The sequence below is a fragment of the Ctenocephalides felis genome, unplaced genomic scaffold, assembly GCF_003426905.1.
Source record: "Ctenocephalides felis isolate EL2017-DRISC unplaced genomic scaffold, ASM342690v1 CF-g0.4_SCAFFOLD_00845, whole genome shotgun sequence".
In the NCBI taxonomy this organism is placed as follows: Eukaryota; Metazoa; Arthropoda; class Insecta; order Siphonaptera; family Pulicidae; genus Ctenocephalides; species Ctenocephalides felis.
In genome coordinates this window covers 33391405-33414537 of record NW_020536999.1, presented here as the reverse complement: position 1 = coordinate 33414537, position 23133 = coordinate 33391405, and the positions used below count along the sequence as shown (strand labels likewise).

The window sequence follows — 23133 nt, the reverse complement described above, 5'->3', positions numbered from 1 at the left end:
TTTATGAAATAGTTAAAATAAGTTAACTTAATGAAGAATATAATTGCGTTTTTAATTCCAGCGCTCGTGAAATGTATGAGGATTATCCGAATAGAACTCTCGAAACATGTACATGGTTTGTCTTATTCGATTTTGTAATTATATATATACATATACGCACATTCATTAATGAACATTTATTAAAATTATACATTCTTCGCAATATACACATTTGATTCAGAACGTTTTTATTTAGAATGCTTATATTATTTATACTTTATATTCTGATTTGAATTGTTTATAAATATGAAATTGGGATTCATATAAGTATATTTTGTCAATAAATATATTAAATTTCAAATGTGAATCAAATATTTACTTAAGTAAATATTTGGTAGTTAACAATTGTTACCTACCAAATGTTATTGCTTTCAAGAAAGCATATTTGTAAAGATTACGTTTTTATTTCGAATCAAATTATAAAATAATCACCTTTTTATTTTAGGATATATCTACAACCTTGTTGTTGGTTTATATGCTTCTTAGTAACAGTGCTTATTCTTGTTGCTACGGTAGCGGCGATGTATCAATTCTACTTCATTGAAGACATGTAAAGCAGAAAATTATAAATTTTAATTGTTTTCTTGAGCTGATTTTGAATCATGATCACTATAGAAAACCATATTATCTTTTCATTAGCCTTGAACTTGCTCTCTACATATTTTTTTAATCATACTACCACTTTTTGCCGCATTGCTGCAAGACAATGAGTAGTTATAGTTGCTAAAAATAAATATTAATATTTCTAATAACTAAATATATCAAGTAGAGATAAGCCAACTGTTGAGTTTTCTTTAAAAAAATGCAAGTAGTTTACTATCATCACAAGCACAACCATCTCAACCAACTAAATAGAACCAACTAAATTCTGATTGCTCTTCAAAATAAAGATAATAATAAATTATCTGAGTATTGAATATTATTGTATCATTTCAGACAATGAAATTAACTTAAAAGTATTATTTAAATATGATAAACCAACAACATTATTTTAATTAATTAACGAAAAATTAACTTATTTTTTTCAAAATACTTTTTATACAATTTAATAGGCAATTATATGAAATGCTTGAAACGCACTAACAATGTATATTAAAAAACTTCCTGAAAAAGAAATTTGAATAGCAAGAAAAAACATCAAGTATTAGGAAAACATGTATTTCAATCAATATTAGTAAATGACAATGCATATTATAAATAACACTAGTAAAGCTATTATGATATACATTAAACTAAATAATCATCTCAAATTTTCAGTACAAAATAGCATAATAATGTGCATAGCAATAGCACAAAAATAACTTTGTGAGTTATATAAAAATCTTAACATACACCAGGTATGTGTAATCATATAAAACAATCCAAATTTCAAATTATATGTAAGGATCAGATCATTTGTATCAATATAATATAAATCTAAATACATTTCTGTAACTTTACTTAATTATATACATATTTTAAAATTGCATCTAATACGTAATATCATGTACATGATAAATTATAGATCAAATTAAACTGTTTCACTAAATTAAATTTGTTCAATTTCCAGTGAATTATATTTGTTGATACTACGATTAATCATGTAATATACTTAAATTATATAACTTTATATATTTTAACTTTATTTTAATATTATATATATTTTGCGCGCACAATGACAACTCAAATAAAAACTTACTAAATATATTTGTATAATAAAATTTCGATATATAAAATGAAAATAAAATTATAATAAAAAAATACAATCGTTTAAGGCTATCATAAAAAATAAATAGTTTAAGTAAAGTAAAAGTAAAAAATAATTCAAATAATATTAAAAATAATTCAAATAATAAAAGTGTTCCCCCCCGTTATACTACTTTATGTATACCATTTTTTAGATTATATAAGGATCAAGTTACACCAATTTTATGAAAAAAAAAATTATTGTGTATATGTAAACTAATGAAATGTGTCAATAAATTGGAACACAAAGTGGGAAATTCCTATTCCTATGTAACAATAACATTTTAAGATTTTATTATTAATTCTTCATAAATAAGAATTTTAAAATATATACTATTTTATATTTCATTTATTGATCAAATTAAAAGGCCGTGCACTTTCGACTGCGGTGACTTATTTTGATCGACCTAACAAACATCCATTTGCGTGTCTGAATACGATAATTATTTAAAAATTATGCATTTATGTAAGAAATTTTATTATGAAAGTTCAATATAAAATTCTTATGTGGAATAATTTTTGTTGATCCATATATGAATGCGTTATTATGTGGGAAAAGATCTAATTATAATAGTTTTATGACTTTGATTAGCAGCGAATAAAATAATAAATGGCAAGCAAAAAATAACGAAGCATTTGTATTTTTCAATGAATAATAAATAATATTAAAATTATTTATTTTTTATTTAAAAAAAAAACTTAAATCACAATAAAATTGTATTAAATAAACTATGACAAATTGTATGGCTAAACGCGTTTTATAACATTAACGCAACGATATAAATGTTGATAAATTACACTAAAATCGTTTTGTCTTTTTTTGAATAAAATAAATAGTTCAACTATAAGAATTACATACATAAAATGTAAATAGTTAATTCATTATTTACTTTATAATATAAGCATGTGCGCGTGCGAGATCATACTCTATTTATAATAAATCGAAAAATTAGATAAATTTATGCCTAATACAAAATTATAGTCTTGATTCGCTCTCAAACATTGAAGTAATCACTTTATTTTTCGGTATTCGATATTCGGTATTACTTCGACACCATAAACATAATGAGCCTATGAAACAACCAATATTAGTAAATGATAATTATATATATAATATATTACATATATAATATATATAGTCGTATCTAGAAGAAAAAACGTATTTTTCTCACCTGAAATTTATAGCTTTTCCTGCGAGCAGCCGATTGCACTCATTAGTATCCTCTAAAGGCAATGGCATGTATTCACTTTCATTATCTTCCTCAGTAAAATCGTGATGATGTATCCTTGGAAAAGCTTTCATATCGCCGAAAGGACCTCGTAAAACAAAGTAATGCACACTGATCGGATATGTTATTTTTGTTTTCAGAACCAGCTGTTAAAATCAAGTCAGTGATTAAATATTGAGATAAGAATTGTAAATACTATACAAGTTATCGGGAACACAATAAAATATGTCACAAAAATTGTCGACCTGAATGACAAACTATATATTGGTATAATCAGTAGTGTTGTGCTAATATTTTTTAACCGGAACGCTTAAATTTTTTAACCGGAACGGTTTGTTTCCGTTCTGCTCGAGTTCCATTTCAGTAGAATAAAAGTTCCGGACTCCGGTTCATGGTTCGGAAAAACGAGTATAATAGTACGTGAATGAGTAATAGTATTTGTGTACATAATAGTACGAGAGTATATAACAGTGATTGTAAATATAATAGTACGAGAATGAGTAATAGTATTTGTGTACATAATAGTACGAGAGTATATAATAGTGTTTGTAAATATAATAGTACGTGAATGAGTAATAGTATTTGTGTACATAATAGTACGAGAGTATATAACAGTGTTTGTGAATATAATGTAGTACGTGAATGAGTAATAGTATTTGCGTACATAATAGTACGAGAGTATATAACAGTGTTTGTAAATATAATATAGTACGTGAATGAGTAATAGTATTTGCGTACATAATAGTACGAGAGTATATAACAGTGTTTGTAAATATAATGTAGTACTTGAATGAGTAATAGTATTTGCGTAAATAATCGTACGAGAGTATATAATAGTGTTTGTAACTATAATATAGTAAGTGAATGAGTAATAGTGTTTGCGTACATAATAGTACGAGAGTATATAACAGTGTTTGTAAATATAATATAGTACGTGAATGAGTAATAGTATTTGCGTAAATAATCGTACGAGAGTATATAATAGTGTTTGTAACTATAATATAGTAAGTGAATGAGTAATAGTGTTTGCGTACATAATAGTACGAGAGTATATAACAGTGTTTGTAAATATAATATAGAACGTGAATGAGTAATAGTATTTGCGTACATAATAGTACGAGAGTATATAACAGTGTTTGTAAATATAATGTAGTGCGTGAATGAGTAATAGTATTTGCGTACCTAATCGTACGAGAGTATATAATAGTATTTGTAACTATAATATAGTAAGTGAATGAGTAATAGTATTTGCGTACATAATAGTACGAGAGTATATAACAGTGTTTGTAAATATAATATAGTACGTGAATGAGTAATAGTATTTGCGTACATAATAGTACGAGAGTATATAACAGTGTTTGTAAATATAATGTAGTACTTGAATGAGTAATAGTATTTGCGTAAATAATCGTACGAGAGTATATAATAGTGTTTGTAACTATAATATAGTAAGTGAATGAGTAATAGTGTTTGCGTACATAATAGTACGAGAGTATATAACAGTGTTTGTAAATATAATATAGAACGTGAATGAGTAATAGTATTTGCGTACATAATAGTACGAGAGTATATAACAGTGTTTGTAAATATAATGTAGTGCGTGAATGAGTAATAGTATTTGCGTACCTAATCGTACGAGAGTATATAATAGTATTTGTAAAAATAATATAGTAAGTGAATGAGTAATAGTATTTGCGTACATAATAGTACGAGAGTATATAACAGTGTTTGTAAATATAATATAGTACGTGAATAGTACGAGAGTATATAACAGTGTTTGTAAATATAATGTAGTACGCGAATGAGTAATAGTATTTGCGTACATAATCGTACGAGAGTATATAACAGTGTTTGTAAATATAATATAGTACCTGAATGAGTAATAGTATTTGCGTACCTAATCGTACGAGAGTATATAACAGTGTTTGTAAATATAATATAGTACGTGAATGAGTAATAGTATTTTCATACATAATAGTACGAGAGTATATAACAGTGTTTGTAAATATAATGTAGTACGCGAATGAGTAATAGTATTTGCGTACATAATCGTACGAGAATATATAACAGTGTTTGTGAATATAATATAGTACCTGAATGAGTAATAGTATTTGCGTACATAATAGTACGAGAGTATATAACAGTGTTTGTAAATATAATGTAATACGTAAATGAGTAATAGTACTTGCGTACATAATCGTACGAGAGTATATAACAGTGTTTGTAAATATAATATAGTATGAGAATGAGTAATAGTATTTGCGTACATAATCGTACAAGAGTATATAACAGTGTTTGTAAAAATAATGTAGTACGTGAATGAGTAATAGTATTTGCGTACGTAATAGTACGAGAGTTTATAACAGTGTTTGTAAATATAATGTAGTACGTGAATGAGTAATAGTATTTGCGTACATAATAGTACGAGAGTATATAACAGTGTTTGTAAATATTATAGTACGTGAATGAGTGATAGTATTTGTGTACATAATAGTACGAGAGTATATAACAGTGTTTGTAAATATAATAGTACGTGAATGAGTAATAGTATTTGCGTACATAATCGTACGAGAGTATATAACAGTGTTTGTAAAAATAATGTAGTACGTGAATGAGTAATAGTATTATAATCGTACGAGAGTATATAACAGTGTTTGTAAATATAATATAGTACGTGAATGAGTAATAGTATTTGCGTACATAATAGTACGAGAGTATATAACAGTGTTTGTAAATATAATATAGTACGTGAATGAGTAATAGTATTTGCGTACATAGTAGTACGAGAGTATATAACAGTGTTTGTAAAAATAATGTAGTACGTGAATGAGTAATAGTATTTGCGTACATAATCGTACGAGAGTATATAACAGTGTTTGTTAATATAATAGTAAAGTACGTGAATGAGTAATAGTATTATAATCGTACGAGAGTATATAACAGTGTTTGTAATAATAATTGTAATGAGTAATAGTATTTGCGTACATAATAGTACGAGATTATATAACAGTGTTTGTAAATATAATGTAGTACGTAAATGAGTAATAGTATTTGCGTACATAATAGTACGGGAGTATATAACAGTGTTTATGAATATAATGTAGTACGTGAAGGAGTAATAGTATTTGCGTACATAATAGTACGAGAGTATATAACAGTGTTTGTAAATATAATGTAGTACGTGAATGAGTAATAGTATTTGTGTACATAATAGTACGAGTTCCTTGTTTATATTAATACATATAAAAATTTATCAAAAAATAGAAAAAAAAGTTTTGATCAATCATAGTTCCGGAACGCGTTTCGGTCCAAAAAAAGAAGTGTCAGAATGATGTTCCGGCGCGTTTCGGCTCAACAACACCACTGTGCGTAATGACAAAACACTTATTACGTTGTCGTTCAACTTCCTGAGACACCAGTTTCAAGAATAATTTAGAAAAAGTTTCTAAATAAGAATATTCATACTTATTAATATATATAATATAATAAATAATTATCATTATTTATCATAATCTTTCGAGAAGTAAGCAGAATTGGTGAATCACTCATTGGAGTGACAACTACATATTCCTAAATTAAAATTTTGCACAATTTTTTTTTATAAGTGAGAGTGTATGTGTGCGAGCGAATGAATTAAAAGTAAGAGCTAATAGAATATTGTATTCTGATTGCTGATAAAAATAAAAATGTTAATAAAAAAATATATTTTATGGGTACCTGGTATGTAATATCACGTTCCGAGCTCTGTGTGGGATCTCTCTGGCAATTATTGATGTGCGCTTTGACGACCCACTGATTGTTGAAGGCCGAAAATCGGGAAGTTTCGTAAAAGAGTTTATGAACAAATTCATCTGTGCGATATGGCTTCATTTGCAAGTCTGTGATACAAAAAAATCATATAAATTTAAACAATATCCAAACAAAATAACTGAACTGATTGTTCTTACCACTAAAGATTATCTTTTCGTAAGATAGAAGATCAAATATCTGATCGTACAACTTTTTTTCTTCCTGTGTTTTTTGATCCATAACCTAAGTTCGTAAAAGTAATTAAGATATTAAGAATTTCTATTATTGATAAATAATGATATCAAATTCTATAAACCAAACCTCAAGTGCTTGCATGACCTCAGCGCCTGATTTGTGTGGGTGAACGCAAATCATTTCATGTGATCCCATTTCATGGACTGGTCCTCTCCATGGGCACCCGATACTGATCATTTATGGAAAAAATCACATGATATAAATGCATTTAAATTAATGGTTTCTAAATTCGGAGCGGTGACGCAACGGCGTCGTATATTTCGATGTTAGAATTTGGTCCTAACTAAATGAATGTAGAAATATAGTACGAAAAATAATCAATACATTAGAAGGATGCAAATTTTTAACTTCCCGTAGGGCAAGTTATAGTAATCGCAAAAAATCGAAAATGAAAATTTTTGCATTTCTCGACGATCCAAAGGTTTCTGAATATTTTGGCATACCTTAGAAAAAATGGATGTATATATGTGTGTGTGTGTGTGTGTGTGTGTGTGTACGTGCGGATACAAATTTTCGTCGACGATTTCGGGAACACCGATCAACCGATTTGAATAATTCAAAAAACATTCGATTCGTATTTATAAGGAGACGTGCTGATTAGTTTTTCGCGAAGGCAGGTCTAGCCATTCCGAAGATACGAGGCAAAAAGTGCCAAAAACGGTAACTCAGTTTTTAAGAGAACGGAGCGTCCGATTTTAATAATTCAAAAAACATTACTTGTATTGACAAGGTGAAGAACCGATCAAATTTTCATGAAGGCAGGTCTAGCGGTTTTGGAGATCTAATGAAAAAAGTAAAAAAAAATGCCATTTGGCGGTCAAAAATAATCACTAGACATATGCACATCTAATTATCAGATAATTTTTAGAGATTTTAACAATAAGTATAAATCTGGTTTACATTCCTATGGGTTCCGTACCAATGTTTACGCGTTAGACGTCGACACGGCGCTTACGCGGTTTGATATTTCGTCTTTATGCAGTTAAAGCAGTACGATTGCTTTGAAAAAAAGTTTAGATCTTTCAAAATATGTCAAAATAAAGAAAACATTTTTTTTTTCAAAAAAAAATAATTAAAAACAATTTTGTCTAATTGTTTGTCAAAAATCTTGTTTTTTCGAAGTAATTTTTTTTCAAAAATGTTAATTGTTTTTAAAAAAATAATAATTTTTGGTACGGGAAGTTCCTGCAATTTGCCTTAAGGCACGATGCCTTAATTGCCTTAAGACAGAATTCCACTTACAGCTAGTTTAAAGTTATCCCAGTTAGCAACAGATCAGACGATTTATAAGAATAAATCTCACCGGCTGTACTTGCACCCTGTTAAGCGTTCTTCGCATTCGGCTTCCTCATGTCTCTCAAGAGTATTCCTGGGAAACGCCCGCGCGCAGAATTGGCAGTCGCTGGGCAATTCTGATACTGCTTTCTCGACTGCCAAATTACGTGAGGCCGAGTTCTTGCTGAATTCGACACGACAATTTGGACATGTTGCGATCTCGTCACGAAGGCGTGCATCTGCAAGCACGTGTGTGAAACAACCAGCACACATCAGATGGCCATTCGTGCACTGAAACACGAGCATATACAGACAACGATAAAGAGACAAAACATGTCGAATGTGATTATTTACAAGAATCGTTTTTTTCGTTCAAAATTTTGGTAAATATTCGAAAATCGCTCTTTAAATTCAGTGACAAATACTCGGCACATTTCAATACCCCAGACATATTTTAACCAAAACATCTACGTCGTTAGGACATAGTTGTTGTTGAATAAATATGTATAAATGCAATGAAATGGCAAGAATAGATTCATATTTATTTGTGAAATTATTGAAAATACATCTTTAACTTTAAAAATTAACATTATTAATTCTTCGTAAACATCAATAAATATAAGAAAAACAATCAGCTAGTTTAATGATCTCAACTTTCCTATGATCTGCAAATAAATAATAATTAAACCGATTTATTTAATTTATGTTATATACTATCTCTGTCAAATAAAACAAACTACTACTACTACAATATAAAATAATAAACATCTATGGAAAAATATCATTTAAAAACTGCATTTCAATTAAATTTACCACTAATGCCACCGCACCTAATAGAACACCTGGAAGCAAAAAACAATGTCAATCGTTAAATATTGATTTAAAATTTACATTGAAATGCACATTATTTTACTTCAGCATAAATCATTATATAAAACAATTCTTATAAGTATAACTAACATTCTATTATAAATAAAGAATGTTAAAAATATTATCGAATTTTCAATCGAAACATTTTTAACAATGATAAATTTTGCACTCTAAATTAATTCACTATTGAGTAAGCATTCGCAAAATTTACAAAAAAAAATAGAACGTAGTTAGTTCTTAAAAGAAGAAATAAATATGTGAAATATATTTCCGAAAACCCGAATCTTCCTGAAATGATAAATTAATAATATATAATAGGATACATTTAAATAAAATGAAATAATATGCAGGAACAGGAAATTTTGGTGTGGTAATCAATATAATATAATTCTTTTTATTAACAAGCGTACACTTATTATACTTACTGGAAACCTCACACGATGTTACGATTCTCTGAAGATATAATCACACGGATAAAAATAATTCATACATTGCGCATAAGTAATACTTATACATTATATATTATAAATAAAAACGAAATATTCACAAAACTATAAAGAACTGAAAGAGTCAAGAGCGTTGAAACAGTCAAACAGCAACATATATTTTCAATAAAATATGTTTATTTATATTAGTTAATTACAATAATCTTAATATAATTGGACCCCTATGCGATACACGTCATAATGTATAAATAATAAACATACAATCATTGCAGATTAATTAAATTACTATTATATAGTGAATACATCTCTCATTCGAAGAAAATTTTCAAATCATCGATACAATATACACTTCATTGATTAATTCATATTGTTATTGAAAATCATAATAAGTAAATATCAAAATGACATAAAACTAGAACTATTAGTACAATCTTGACTCAAAATAATAAATAGTCTAATTTTACACTTCTTTCATAATAAATAGTCTAATTCTTTACTTAAAATACAAAATTACATTTCATTCCGTAACAATTAATAGTAATAAAAATGATAAATGCCTAGAAATTTGATTTTACTTTATATAGTACATTTTATAGATTTATTGTTACATAATGGCCTCCATTTTGATGTTATCGTACTAACTACGCAGTTTCTTTGACAATGAATTATTGAACATGACATCCGTCAAAAATGTTTTAGATATAATTACATATAAACAATAGTAATATATTTCAGTCATTATATTTGTATATTCATATTCAAATGTTGATAATATCGAGGGTTTAAATATCTACGTGAATACTACATGGGTATACGTCAAAATCAGCTGATAAGTACTTACTTGATAAACAGCAGCTTTTGGGAGATCCAAACACACCGCGCAACATAAAATCCCACCCAATCTACTCTCTAATTTATCGTTCTTTTCGTCATTCTTTGTTGTTATTTTACGCTTTTTTCTCTCAGGTTCGCAGGAATCTGAGAGCTTTTCAACATTTTCCGAAATTATTTCGGGCTCGCCACTCGTAGAGGCGGCTTCAATTTCGCGTTCGGACATTATAATTTAATAAGATGTAAGCTCTAACTAAAAGGTCGTGTCAGAAATATAAACAATAGAACAAACTTCTATATTAACAAATTTGTACAACAAATGAAAAGCTGTTATGCGACCCGTCACACGTAATACTCATAAATTACTTCTCTATACACAGACGCGACTTACGTCAACATAAGCAATATCGACATCAGCGCCATTTATCCTCAATTACAATTGATTACAACAGTAGTGCCAATGTAAGTTGGGTGACAGCTGTTATATTAAATAAAATATGTATTAAAAGTGTAAAACTGTAAAGAAAGTGTATTAAATAAAATATTATGAAATGTTTATCACATAACACAATAGATAATTGAAGGTAAAATAAACATTAGTCATTTTTTAATGGTATTCTCTAAAGATTATAAAAGTTAATTCGAAACGAATATAAATTCTTAAAACCATTCATGAGACAATCACTTTTTTGAAATAACTATTATATAGAGAAACATTATTTTATAAAACTAAATATTTATTAATATATATATATATATATATATATATATATATATATTCAAATATTTTATATTTAAATATTTTTCAATTTAAAATTATTTCTCAATGTTGGCCATCTTGTGATGAGACCGATCTAGCCGCAGTCGGATTTATGTGCGCTTCTTACTAGGCCTTATGGATAATGCAATGTCAGTTTGAAACTTCAATTAGTGAATAATGGTTTTCTAAAGCACGTAAAATGTGTATTCTATCCTGAGGTTAATTACTATAGTAAACATGGCTATTGGACATACTCGGGTTGTCCAAGTGACAAATATCGCACCTCAGGCGACCAAAGACCAGATGCAAACACTTTTTGGTTATCTAGGCAAAATTGATGATATTAGATTATATCCTACAATACGTGATGTATCATGTCCAGTTCAGTCAAGAATTTGTTATGTAAAATATCACGACAGTTCATGTGTGGGAGTAGCACAGCATTTAACTAATACAGTATTCATTGATCGCGCATTAATTGTTATACCGATGCCGAATGGAGATATTCCAGATGAAATGAAGGCCTTAGAGATGTCCAGCAATGGCACTATCGTACCAGGACTTCAACCATTAGAACCTAAGTTACCTTCACATGTTGTGAACACGGTTGAGGGTTATGGATTACAGCAGATCATTCAGACTACGGATCCCAGACTGGAGGAAAATGGTTTGCCCAACTATCCACCTCTACCTGGAGGTTATGACCCGCGAAAAGTAGAAGAAATTCGTCGAACAGTCTTAGCAATGGAGTTGGACCCCAGCATTAAGTCAGATAAGATAATAAAACATTTTTCAGCGGCTGGTGAAATTAAATATGTGCGAATGTGTATTCGTGATAATGTGCTAGAAAAATATGCATTGATAGAGTACTCTGAACAAGAATCAGTTGTGGCTGCTTTAAAACTACATGGTACTCAACTAAACGGAAGGACTGTTAAAGTTTATCATTCGTCTCAAGCAATTATAAAACCGGAAACTAAAAGCAATGAAGCAGCTCAAAGAGAAATCGAGGAAGCTATGTGTAGAGTAAAAGAAGCACAAAGTTTAATTTCAGCTGCTATTGATCCTGTAATAGGAATGCTTTCTAAAGATAAATCAAGTTCTAGGCATCGATCAAGGTCTCGTTCTAGGGAAAGATCTAGAAGACGTTCCAGATCGCGATCCAGACGTCGCTCCAGATCAAAAAGGCGATCTAGATCTAAAACCAAATCTAGAAGATCTAGATCTAGAACAAAAAGATCTCGTTCTAGAACAAAACGATCTCGCTCTCGGTCAAAGAGATCTATTTCGTGCTCAAAACGGTCCACCTCAAGGTCGAAAAGGTCTGCATCACCATCGAAAAGATCTTCTTCTCGCTCTAAAAGGTCATCATCATTGACGAAAAGGTCTCCTTCACACTCCAAACAATCTCCTACTCGTTCTAAAAGATCATCGTCGCGCTCTAAAAGATCGATCTCACGATCCAGAAAATCACCTATAAAAAAATCTCGATCACCATCAAAACGAAGATCTCGATCAAGAACTAAACGTTCACGATCAAGAACAAAAAGAAGCCATTCTAGATCCCGAAGATCACGTTCAAGAGATAGGAAACGTCGATCTATGTCTAAAGGTTCTCGTGCTTCGCATAGATCACGTTCCAAATCAAGAGGAAAATCTTCGAGATATGATAAAGATAAACATAGAGATAGAGATCGTAAAAAGGATGAAAGGAAAGAAAAGAAATCATCTCGTAGATCAAGATCAAAGTCAAGGGATAGAAAGAGAAGTAAATCACGAGATAGAAAAAGGTCAAAGACCCCATCGAAATCTTCTAGGAGAAGAAGTCGCACTCCAAAAGAATCGAGAAAAAGGTCTAAACATTCTGAGAAAGATGAATCAAGAGTAGCAAGAAACTATGATGAAGAAGAAAAGGGCTTTGATGATGTTTTTGAAGACGGAAGAAGAGATCGAAAAACTACTAAAAATGGAAGTTCAAAGTGCTATGGTGATGAAGAACTTAGAGATGTCAGATCAAAAAGCAAGAGCTTAAAAGAGAAGTATGCTTCGGATAGAGGTTCTAGTATGGAGTCTGCTGAAAGGGAACACTCACCTGATAAATCTGATAATATGGATATTTCAAATTCTCCATAACTTTTATTGAAAAACTAATTAATTATATGGCTTACATAATTTGAGAAAATAATAATTTATAATTTTCATATTCAATTTCATGTATTTTTTATGTATTTCTCAATAGTTGTAAATGCCGATAGAAAATAAAAGGTAATTTAATTTTTTCAGCTTGTGTTTAGATCAAGAATCTTTTGTCTATTAATGTTTTTTCAGCCAGGTTTCTCTTAGCAAGTGATTTTGTAACCAAAGCGAGAATCTGTAATGGAAAATATATAAAACATTAAAACAATTTTAAAAAAGTTCTGACAATTGTTTTGTTATATTTGAATATTATTTAATTAGTTCCTATTATTTCTGCATTACAGCAGGTTGAATGTCACAAGTACTATTTATTTTTACCTTCTAAATTTATTGGATAATGTAGTTAAGGGGGTCTTCCTATGTGATGGGTTGAAAAAATCGATGTTTTTTTCATAAATTGCTCCCTTAACATGTCTAGAATACGGTAGTAAAGCGATTTTAGAAAATTCGAAGTCGTTTTAAAGATACAGCAGGTAAAAGAAAGAGCGGTTCGGAGCGCTGAGTTGGCAGTTAGAACCCGGGCCTATTGTGTACCGTCGGCTTTATGCCCGGCCTCTCTTTTATTCATATATCCGTTTATACAAAGTTTGTTTAGGAGCAGAGACACAAAACAATAACGAATCTTTGAATTCTTTGATTTGGACTTTCGCTCCTAAACATCTTCATTCTGGTCCCAAAATTGTTGAAATTGCTAGCTACTTAGCAGTTATTATCTTTAATGAAGGTTTTCAAGGTATTGTCGTGAAGCCCAAGCGTATGTTGAGAAACGGGATGAAAAGCGAATCTTACGTTCTGAGCGGCGCGTAAGTGATGTCGTTAAACAAGCCAGGATTGACTCAAGAGTTGAACAATCTGCTTCAAAAGAGTTTCACGAGGAAGAGGAAGGAATACTCTATGGACTAGGCATCGCCGATTGAGAGTAAGTTGATATTTTAATAGTTTTTAACGGACTTGAAACTTTAAACGCATTTTTCTCAAAACTGTGTTTTTAAAAACTTTCCTCCATTGTATCTCAGAAACGGCTGGACCGAATTACTTGAAATTTACAGGGCACACTCAATATATGTAAACGCATGGAATGAACTATTATCAATTTTCAAAACTTCGATTTTTTTTATAGCAAAAAACAAAAAAAAACGCCTAATTTACAACTTTTATTTCAAATGTCTATCAAAAATCCAATTTTTTTTATATTCATTTGATTATAGGTCATTCCGTGCTTTTAAGCCTACAAATTAAAACGCCGTTTATTTTTTTTTTTCAGATAAGCCGATCAGCCGGAATCGTGGAGGAAGTGCGAGCTCTTTTTTTCGAGGCGGGGGTGTTCAGAGCGCTGTAACTCTAGTTTGACTGAATATTTTTAGCTGAAATTTTATATTTATACTGTCCAAATATGTGTTAATAAATGATAAAAAACTTGAAGCTCTAAATATTTACTGGTCGTAGAAAAAAATCCTAAAATATCCCTAAAAAACAGCCCGTCACATAGGAAGACCCCCTTAATTCCACATACTCACTTGAATAATAATAGCGACTGTCACTGAAGACACTGCTACATTTTCACATCCAATCAGCGTCACAAGGAACATCAGTAACTCAACGGTAGCCCAAGTCCATTCCTGGCCGTACCAAAGGACAGCATCGAATGCATGACCGCCATCAGGATAAAATACGCCTCCTATTTTCGGTGGTCCATCGACGGTGCCTGCTATTACTGTGCTCTCGGCATCTAGTAAACGTTCGACGGGGCCTCGTTCACGTACCTCGTAGTCCAGGTCCCGTAACGCCTGCGGCCGCACGCGACACTACCGTCGGTCAATGCGAGTTTTTTTTGTCGCAAAGCGTCATAATATCGAATAATGATTCAGGAAGCGAATATCATGGTTTAATATGATAAAACTGATAAATCTGAACTCAAACTGGTACTAATTTTCAGTACATAAAATTCTAAGATAAATCAACAATATTTACCGAAAATAACGTGACTAACGTTCTATAAGTAATCTGCATAAAATTTGTCAAACTTAATTGTTGGAGTTCTGTTATTTAATAAATAAAGTGCTACAATAATTTTAATAAACCTCATATTTGAATAAAAATTTCTATACTAATTTTTCCTACTTCGTAGCATTTTTTATTCACAGAATTCAGAATTATTTAAATTACTTTATAAATACCACTGACTTCTATTTGCCGATAACAAGAACATAATAAGCGTAATATATGCAACCAGATATTCACTTATTAAATCATCTATATATCCAATATTCAAACTCATTTTGCATATAATATACTACTAATTTATAGTGATGTGTTTATGCATGATGTATAAGGTTTTTCACATGGTGAAAGATGATGAAATATTTTCAGGCATCCATCCAATAGTAAGGAAAACTAGTGGGGAGTATGGCATCGTGCCTTAAGGCAAATTGCTGGAACTTCCCGTACCGTAACGAAATGTTCGAGGAATACTGAATGTTTTCAAATAGATTATTATAAATATGGTCTAATATTTATAAGAATTATATAAACTGAATTGCAAAGTTGAAATTATTTGTTTAAAGTATATTAGAACTATAGTCAGAATTAAAAATAAAATCTGAATTATTTTCGATATACAAAATGAAATTTCTTTTGAAAAAAAAAAGTTGAAACAAAAAATTTTTTTTTCCAAAATCAATTATTTTGTTAAGACAAGCAGAAAGTTCTTTGAATCATTTAAATCGGACGCTTAGTTCTCTCAAAAACTGCCATTTTTACACATTTAGCTCCGTATCTTCGAAATGGCCGGGTCTGTCTTTGCCAAAAGCTAATAAAACACTTCTCCAATCATTACTAATTGAATGTTTTTTAGATCATTCAAATCGGATGCTCCGTTACTGCCGGACCTGCCTTTACCAAAAACTAATCAGCTCATCTCCTATCAATAGGAATCGAATGTTTTTTGAACCATTGAAATCGGTTGATCCGTGCGCCAAAAAACGTGACTGAAAATTTGTATCCATACATTATACAACACACACATCCATTTTTCTGAGGTATGCCAAAATGTTCAGAAACCTTCAAAACGCGAGAAATGTAAAAATATTCAATTTCGATTTTCGGCCCATTACAGTTACCTTACGGGAAGTTAAAAATGTAGAAAAATTACTTTTTTAAAACTGCAAACATTTCGAGTCTGGTTTTGGCTCAACTTCAAATATTTCAAAACGAAACATATACATTGAGAAATTTTCAACAAATAAAGCGAATAAAAAATCTTATAATAGCACAAATGTGAGAAAGTACTCGTTTGTTTTTGTTATGTCTTTCTTATCTTTCACTATCTGAAAACCTTATACGTCCATGTGTAATAGATATAACTTTTTTTCGTATATATTTGGGTAATAATGATTGTCTTACATGATCTATAAATGAAGCCAGAAATCTATTGATATTCCTATAAGCTTGCACGCATTTTTCAATTCGTTCGGAATCGGACATCGCTCTGGTGCCAGTAGCTCTTCCATACCTCCCTTGCTCCGTCAAAGGAAATGTCATTTTACGATAATAAGCTCTGTATATGCAAAAATATATTTTAAAATTTATTAATTTATTTAATCGTACACCGCAATGTGAATCATGAGTGAATTTACCTCAAAGCTGATGGCAAGCGAGCAGTAAAAGTTTGCTGCGTCGAGTCTTTCAATAAACCTCTTGTTCCACAAAGACCTTGCTCTTCCCTTTGCAATTGTAGTAGCATACTTCGCATATCTGTATCGGCAAATCCATAAGGAGATCTAAAATAAGTGGATAACTAGTTTGTTTTTAAATTTCGTTTTTTGTACAATGTTTAATTTCATACCTTCCATGTATATAATAACCAAATTGATCCAAAGAAACAATCAACATTGATATATTAGCTAGGCTGCATAAATCTACAAATCTGTAATCATACAGCAAATATTGTAATATAATGAATATCAGAACACTTGATTCAAAATCAGTGATTATGAAAATTAGACATCAAAGGATTTCATCTAGAAAATTAGATTATTATGCTTACCCAACTAATCCAGCATTCATGTATCTTTCATAAATGCCTAACCTCAGCAGCATTTGTAAAAAATATAAAGATAAGTATAATAAGACCGAAAATCCTAATAAATCAGTCTGCGATAAATTATTATGGGATAACCCTAAAATCTGAAAAAAATCATTTTTATGCATTTTCAATAACTACATAGTAAATTATTTTTAATGTAGTTACTTCGGCAATTATAGCGACAAGCAAAGCATGCCCGAGACCATGGACTTTGCGGAAGACTTGGAGCTCATTCCACTCGTTCGCGACTAAATAACTTCGCCAAACGCTTATAGGTGGTGGTGGTCTGAAATCATTAAGCAATTATTGAAGTAATAATTCAAACTTCTGCTAATTATTTAATGCAAAATGTTTTTCCAACAATTACGTGATGTCATCAGTTGTTTCTCGATTTGTGCCCGTTGTGTTGGATATTGATCTTGGTAAACAATTCATTGCTCTTGGTTTTTCCCAATCAATTAGAAATATATCTATAGTTAACTGATGGTGTAATATTTGAATCACTTCTATGATCTGCATAATCAAGTGATCGTATTTATATACAAAAAAGATCATAAATTTAACATGTAATTATTTCAATGTTTACCTTTAATGCTAGTGCAACAATTAAAAATGCCTTTATTAAATATTCTTCTTCGTCGTTCCTGGATACAATTGACATTGCAGTTGATGATTGCAAAGTAAAGTACAACATTCTGGCCATAATTCCACATAACAATGCAGAAAGTAGCAGGGCATCTGATATCTTACCGCATAAAACTAGAAAGAACCTTATAAACCCATATATATTGAACACGGGAAGTCCAGAACGTCGTGAATAAGACCACGCTACTATAGCAGACCAGAATATTGCCAAAGTAGACAGGGTCAAAAGCATTGCCTAAAAAATATTATGCATTTAATAGATTTAATTAATAATCCCTTTAGTCTATACAATATTATACTACTGACATATATGGATGTTATTAAGCTCCAACTGCTTGTGTATCTAACCTCCGAATGTATATTTACAAACTCATCAGGTTTCCATTCTTTTATTTTGTAATTTACCAATAAAATTGGAGCATAGATTTTTCCAGGAGCATCAGTACGTAGTTTAACTAGCAAGATGAGAGAAGATGCATATCGAACTAAGCCAGTGTGGTATCGGCGTTGTGGATAAGAATCGGTTAAGAAGAATCTACGCACTAATATCCAATTGGACGAATCCGCATTCTGGAATAAAACAAAAATTTGAAAGCACCGTATATTTAAAGCAGTTTTGTTCAAAATCTATGAGACTGTAAAGCTTCTCTATTAGAGCATTTCACAATTATATATATATATATATATATATATATATATATATATGTATATATATATATATATATATATATATATGTAATGGCTATATGAAACATATTTTAAGTTTTAATAATACCTCATCATATGTGTGACCCATATTTTCAATTAACACAGGCACGGGTAGCATATAATCTAAATCACTACTTGGATCTTTATAATTAAGATATAATTCATGAAGTACACCTGCTTCTACATTTTTAAATAGGTGATGCATAGTGACGCGACATGTGGATGTGAGGGGTTTTCCAAACGATATATCACTTTGATAATATCCCGGATTACCTGTAAAGAAGAAGGATAAGAGATTTATTTAAAACATGCAACTACAAAAAATAATTTAATAATATGTGTTACCTTCACAAGGATCCAACCAACCAGGAGTAATAAATCGGGTAGTTATATTTTCACCATTTGCAGCGTAACTAACCAAAGTCAGGTTTAGAGGCTTATCCTGAAAGTAAATATTTGAAATAAATGAATTATGTTTTTATTTTTAAATTCAACTATCATCAGAAAATGATTTAATGTTAGAGAGAGGGCGATATTTTGATTTAAGTATAAATTAAATTTGTATATACATGTAGACCAAAAACAGTATCAGGTTTCCGTCTGTTTAATTCTGCATGAGCATCTCCTTCTTCATACATGATTTTAGGCAGCTGCATACCATTTGGCATTTCGGGAGGCCACAATGAACATGGTAGCCACAATTTTGAATATAGTCTTAATGCACAAAGATTACCTAAGCATTGGCAGCCTGATGTCATTTGCAACTACAAATAGAAAGCAATTTTAAATGAAATTAAAAATATTCATGTTATAATTTTACCTTGCACTGAAACAAACACGGCATCAGATGTTTCCTAATGACTTGCGAATCGTAAGAGTAATTTCTAAATGTGTGATCATTTTCACCCCATAGATTACCATATAAGGTTTTTGGAATGCATATGTTTTCTTCAAAAATATGAGTCTTATTAGGGCAAGTACAAACACGTTTTAATTCATTTCCAATTAATATTTGTGTTGTGCACGGAACACATTTTTTCTTATCAACTGTCGGTCGGAAGCCCGGGGAGCATTTGACACATTTCAAATTATTTCTAAAGGTTCCATTTTCATAGGTATAAACTGAAATATAAATAAAATCATAGTTATAAAATCTAAAAATTAGTTACTTTTTGTTCTAATAAAAATCAACGTGGAATAAGCATAATCAAAATATGAAGTTAATCAATATAATGAATTGCAAAAAAAACTGGAATACATTTATATTGAGCCGTAAAAGTGTTGCAAAATAAAGTATATAGTAGAGTAAATAAAGTATACTTTAAAAATTTGGAAAAAAAATTCGAAAAAAAATTGGGAATTTTTTTTTGCGCTGCAAATTAACACTCAAGAATATATACATATATATATATATATATAATATATATATATATATATATATATATATAATATATTGCCATAAAGATACTGCGAAATGAGTAAGAGAAACATATAGGTAATTAACAGCTCGATGAAAAGTACTGCAAAAAAATTATTATATTGTCAGCTAAAAGATATTATACAAAATAAAGGCGTGAGAAAAAAGGATATTTAATAAAAAATATGCAAGACATTAAACATAAAACAATTCAAAATATGATAGCAATAGTGGTACAAAAATAACAATAGGATAAATAAAACTATCGTTTGGCCATGTACGTATTAGTGAATACAGATGTAAAATAAAATAATTTTACGAAATTGCATTTTGCGTACATCATATATGAAAATTTAAAGCCTTTTCAAGAGAATAGTTTTGGTTAATAAATGTAATTGTATCAGAACAAGTATCGAAAAATTTTTCATTTGTACTGTTGTTTATAATTTCAGAGCAGACCGGACGCGTGTGGACCGGACTATTTCGCTGTAATATCAGATCATGATATTATCAGATCATCCAATACAGTTTCAATATATTTTCTATCGAATTAGATTATATTCAGATTTTTTATTATCTGTTTTCATTAATGTAATACACTACATACAATAAAAAAATCAACCTTAACCTTCAATTTCATCATTGCCGCATCTCTGGCAGGTCACGGATTGACTTGTATTTCCAATAAATATTTTTGTAGGACAATTCAAAGAAATGCATGCTAAACTATATTCATCAATCATGTGATCACTATTAGCACATCCAGAACAGACAGGATTTACATTTAGTCGATCCCACAATACTTTTGTCACACTGGAACTGTTACATGCGCACGACAAACCTAAAAATTCAAATAAACATCATTAAAATCGAATATACTGAATAAAATAATGTTTGTTCAAGTTTACCGTTATGAGCTGGTTGCAAATACTTATTGCTATCGCATTTTAAACACCTAAACGATAGTGAATTGAAATATTCATCATTTTTACATAACTGCCTATTGCTGTACAATAATATTTCACTTGTAACATATGAATGAATGTTAAGAAGAATAAGAAAACAAATAAAAAATTGATTATTCATTATTTTGTTATCATTTGTAATACATCGTATAATAATACTTAAGCAAAACAATAAAAGCACAACAATACGTAACCATGGAGATCGATATTTTGTGCATGAAAATAAAATTAGATGGGGTTGGCTCGTCTCATATATTTTACATGTAACTAGGGCGGCCTTCCTAAATTATAAAAATAAATACAGGGTCGCACTTTTCTTAGAAAATAATTATAAAGAAACTATTTGTACTCAATTGAGTAAAAAATGCACTTGCACTTTGAAAATGTCCGCATATTTTTCACAATCGTTGAAAAAAAGAGTATACTGTGAAAAATATGCGGACATTTTCAAAGTGCAAGTGAATTTTTTCTATAATATATATGGCATATTTACAGTTGAGACGATTTTTCTGAAACTCGACCAAAATCGCGTATTATGCGGAATGGGGACAACATGTTAGCATATTGTGCATGAAATTGTTTTAAGCATGCTCGGCCAAACGGCTGTCTGCATATATAAATAATTATATATATAAATATATATATATATATATATATATATATATATATATGTGTGTATATATATATAGATGTGTGTGTGTATACATACTAAAATATATTTAAATAAGATTCTATTAATATTATAATATGTTCCACAATTATTCCTCAATTTGCCTCTGATGTTTTACTCGCATGTACGAACAATATAAACCAGAAGTATAAATAGAGATGCTTTAGCGATGCAAAAATAAATATGCTTCATTGATTTTACCATAATTAAAATTGGGCATTGCATTTCAAATTATCTTTGGAAGGTAACATCCATTCTACATATATATAGTAAAACTTATTTAAAAATGAAGTAAGTTTAAAGTATTGATAAAAATAAAAACAAATTATTTATATATTCTACTAAGTATATTTTTATTTATATACACACATATATACTATTTTAATTAATTTAAATATTTACAAGAATTTTTATCTTTATATCTTATACAAACTTTATATTGAATTAAAACATAAACAAAAAAATGGCATTATACAAATTAACATAAACATTGAGTAATCATTATTTCAAATAAACTAACATATGAACACTAATAACAAACTAATCCAATAATATGGCAACTATAAAAATAAAATCATCAGTATTTCATTGATTGTACATCGAGCATACGCATTGCTGGATAAATTACATCAATCCATATTCGTAATTGTGAATCTATTAAAGACGTTATACTATAACATATCACTTAGAACTTAAATACATGCAAATGAAATAAATACTTGAGTACAAAAAGGCATAAATAAATTTGGTTTCGAGTCCTGAAAGTTATACTTATATCTTAATAGACTTACTTATACAATATGTCATGACTCTTCTGTTTATATTTTCAGCAATGATTATAATTTTTAATTTCAATCAAAGGAATCAGTCAAACCTATTGATTATTAAAACAGAATAAATATCAGTCAACATTTTAATATAAACAATATTAATGTGTTTTAAGAGGACTACAGTTTAATAAAATTTGTCATCCAATCCTAGCCTTAAATTGCATGGATGATTTGGATAAGTTACAAAAATTATTTTGGCATTTTCTACATATATTTGTAAGCTTCTAGACACTCGAAAGCTTTTAACATTCGCACTTTATTATTATATTTAATTTTAAGTATGTTTATAGGCTTGTTTTGGTAAAATTTATACATACATATTTTTATATTTATAATTATTTTCAAGTATAATCGCTTGTATATTCTTTAGAATTAAGCTTCAATTTCATAATTTTCTCA

At 29.6% G+C, this 23133-nt stretch overlaps 3 protein-coding genes across 3 annotated transcripts; 1 reads left to right on the top strand and 2 right to left on the bottom strand.

Moving 5' to 3' along the window:
* Positions 1-2584: 2584 nt before the first annotated feature.
* LOC113363206 (cysteine and histidine-rich protein 1 homolog) lies at positions 2585-10822 on the bottom strand. The gene is made up of 7 exons (XM_026605687.1): positions 10470-10822; positions 8341-8603; positions 7104-7206; positions 6941-7025; positions 6711-6871; positions 2937-3139; positions 2585-2835 (listed from the first exon to the last, which is right to left on the bottom strand). Exons 1-7 carry the CDS (start codon positions 10683-10685, stop codon positions 2808-2810), a joined length of 1059 nt encoding a protein of 352 aa, XP_026461472.1. The 5' UTR covers positions 10686-10822; the 3' UTR covers positions 2585-2807.
* Positions 10823-11362: 540 nt separating this feature from the next.
* On the top strand, positions 11363-13479 carry LOC113375006 (probable splicing factor, arginine/serine-rich 7). The gene has a single exon (XM_026614961.1). The coding sequence runs from the start codon at positions 11457-11459 to the stop codon at positions 13350-13352; it is 1896 nt and encodes a 631-aa protein (XP_026470746.1). The 5' UTR covers positions 11363-11456; the 3' UTR covers positions 13353-13479.
* A 30-nt stretch (positions 13480-13509) lies between these two features.
* On the bottom strand, positions 13510-22711 carry LOC113382404 (meckelin-like). Its single transcript, XM_026620786.1, has 16 exons — positions 22696-22711; positions 20898-21110; positions 19673-19974; positions 19422-19616; positions 19198-19294; positions 18920-19125; positions 18493-18714; positions 18086-18379; positions 17867-18012; positions 17665-17785; positions 17461-17600; positions 17260-17340; positions 17051-17194; positions 16818-16971; positions 14933-15220; positions 13510-13590 (listed from the first exon to the last, which is right to left on the bottom strand). The coding sequence occupies exons 1-16, from the start codon at positions 22709-22711 to the stop codon at positions 13510-13512; spliced, it is 2700 nt and encodes an 899-aa protein (XP_026476571.1).
* Positions 22712-23133: the final 422 nt, after the last annotated feature.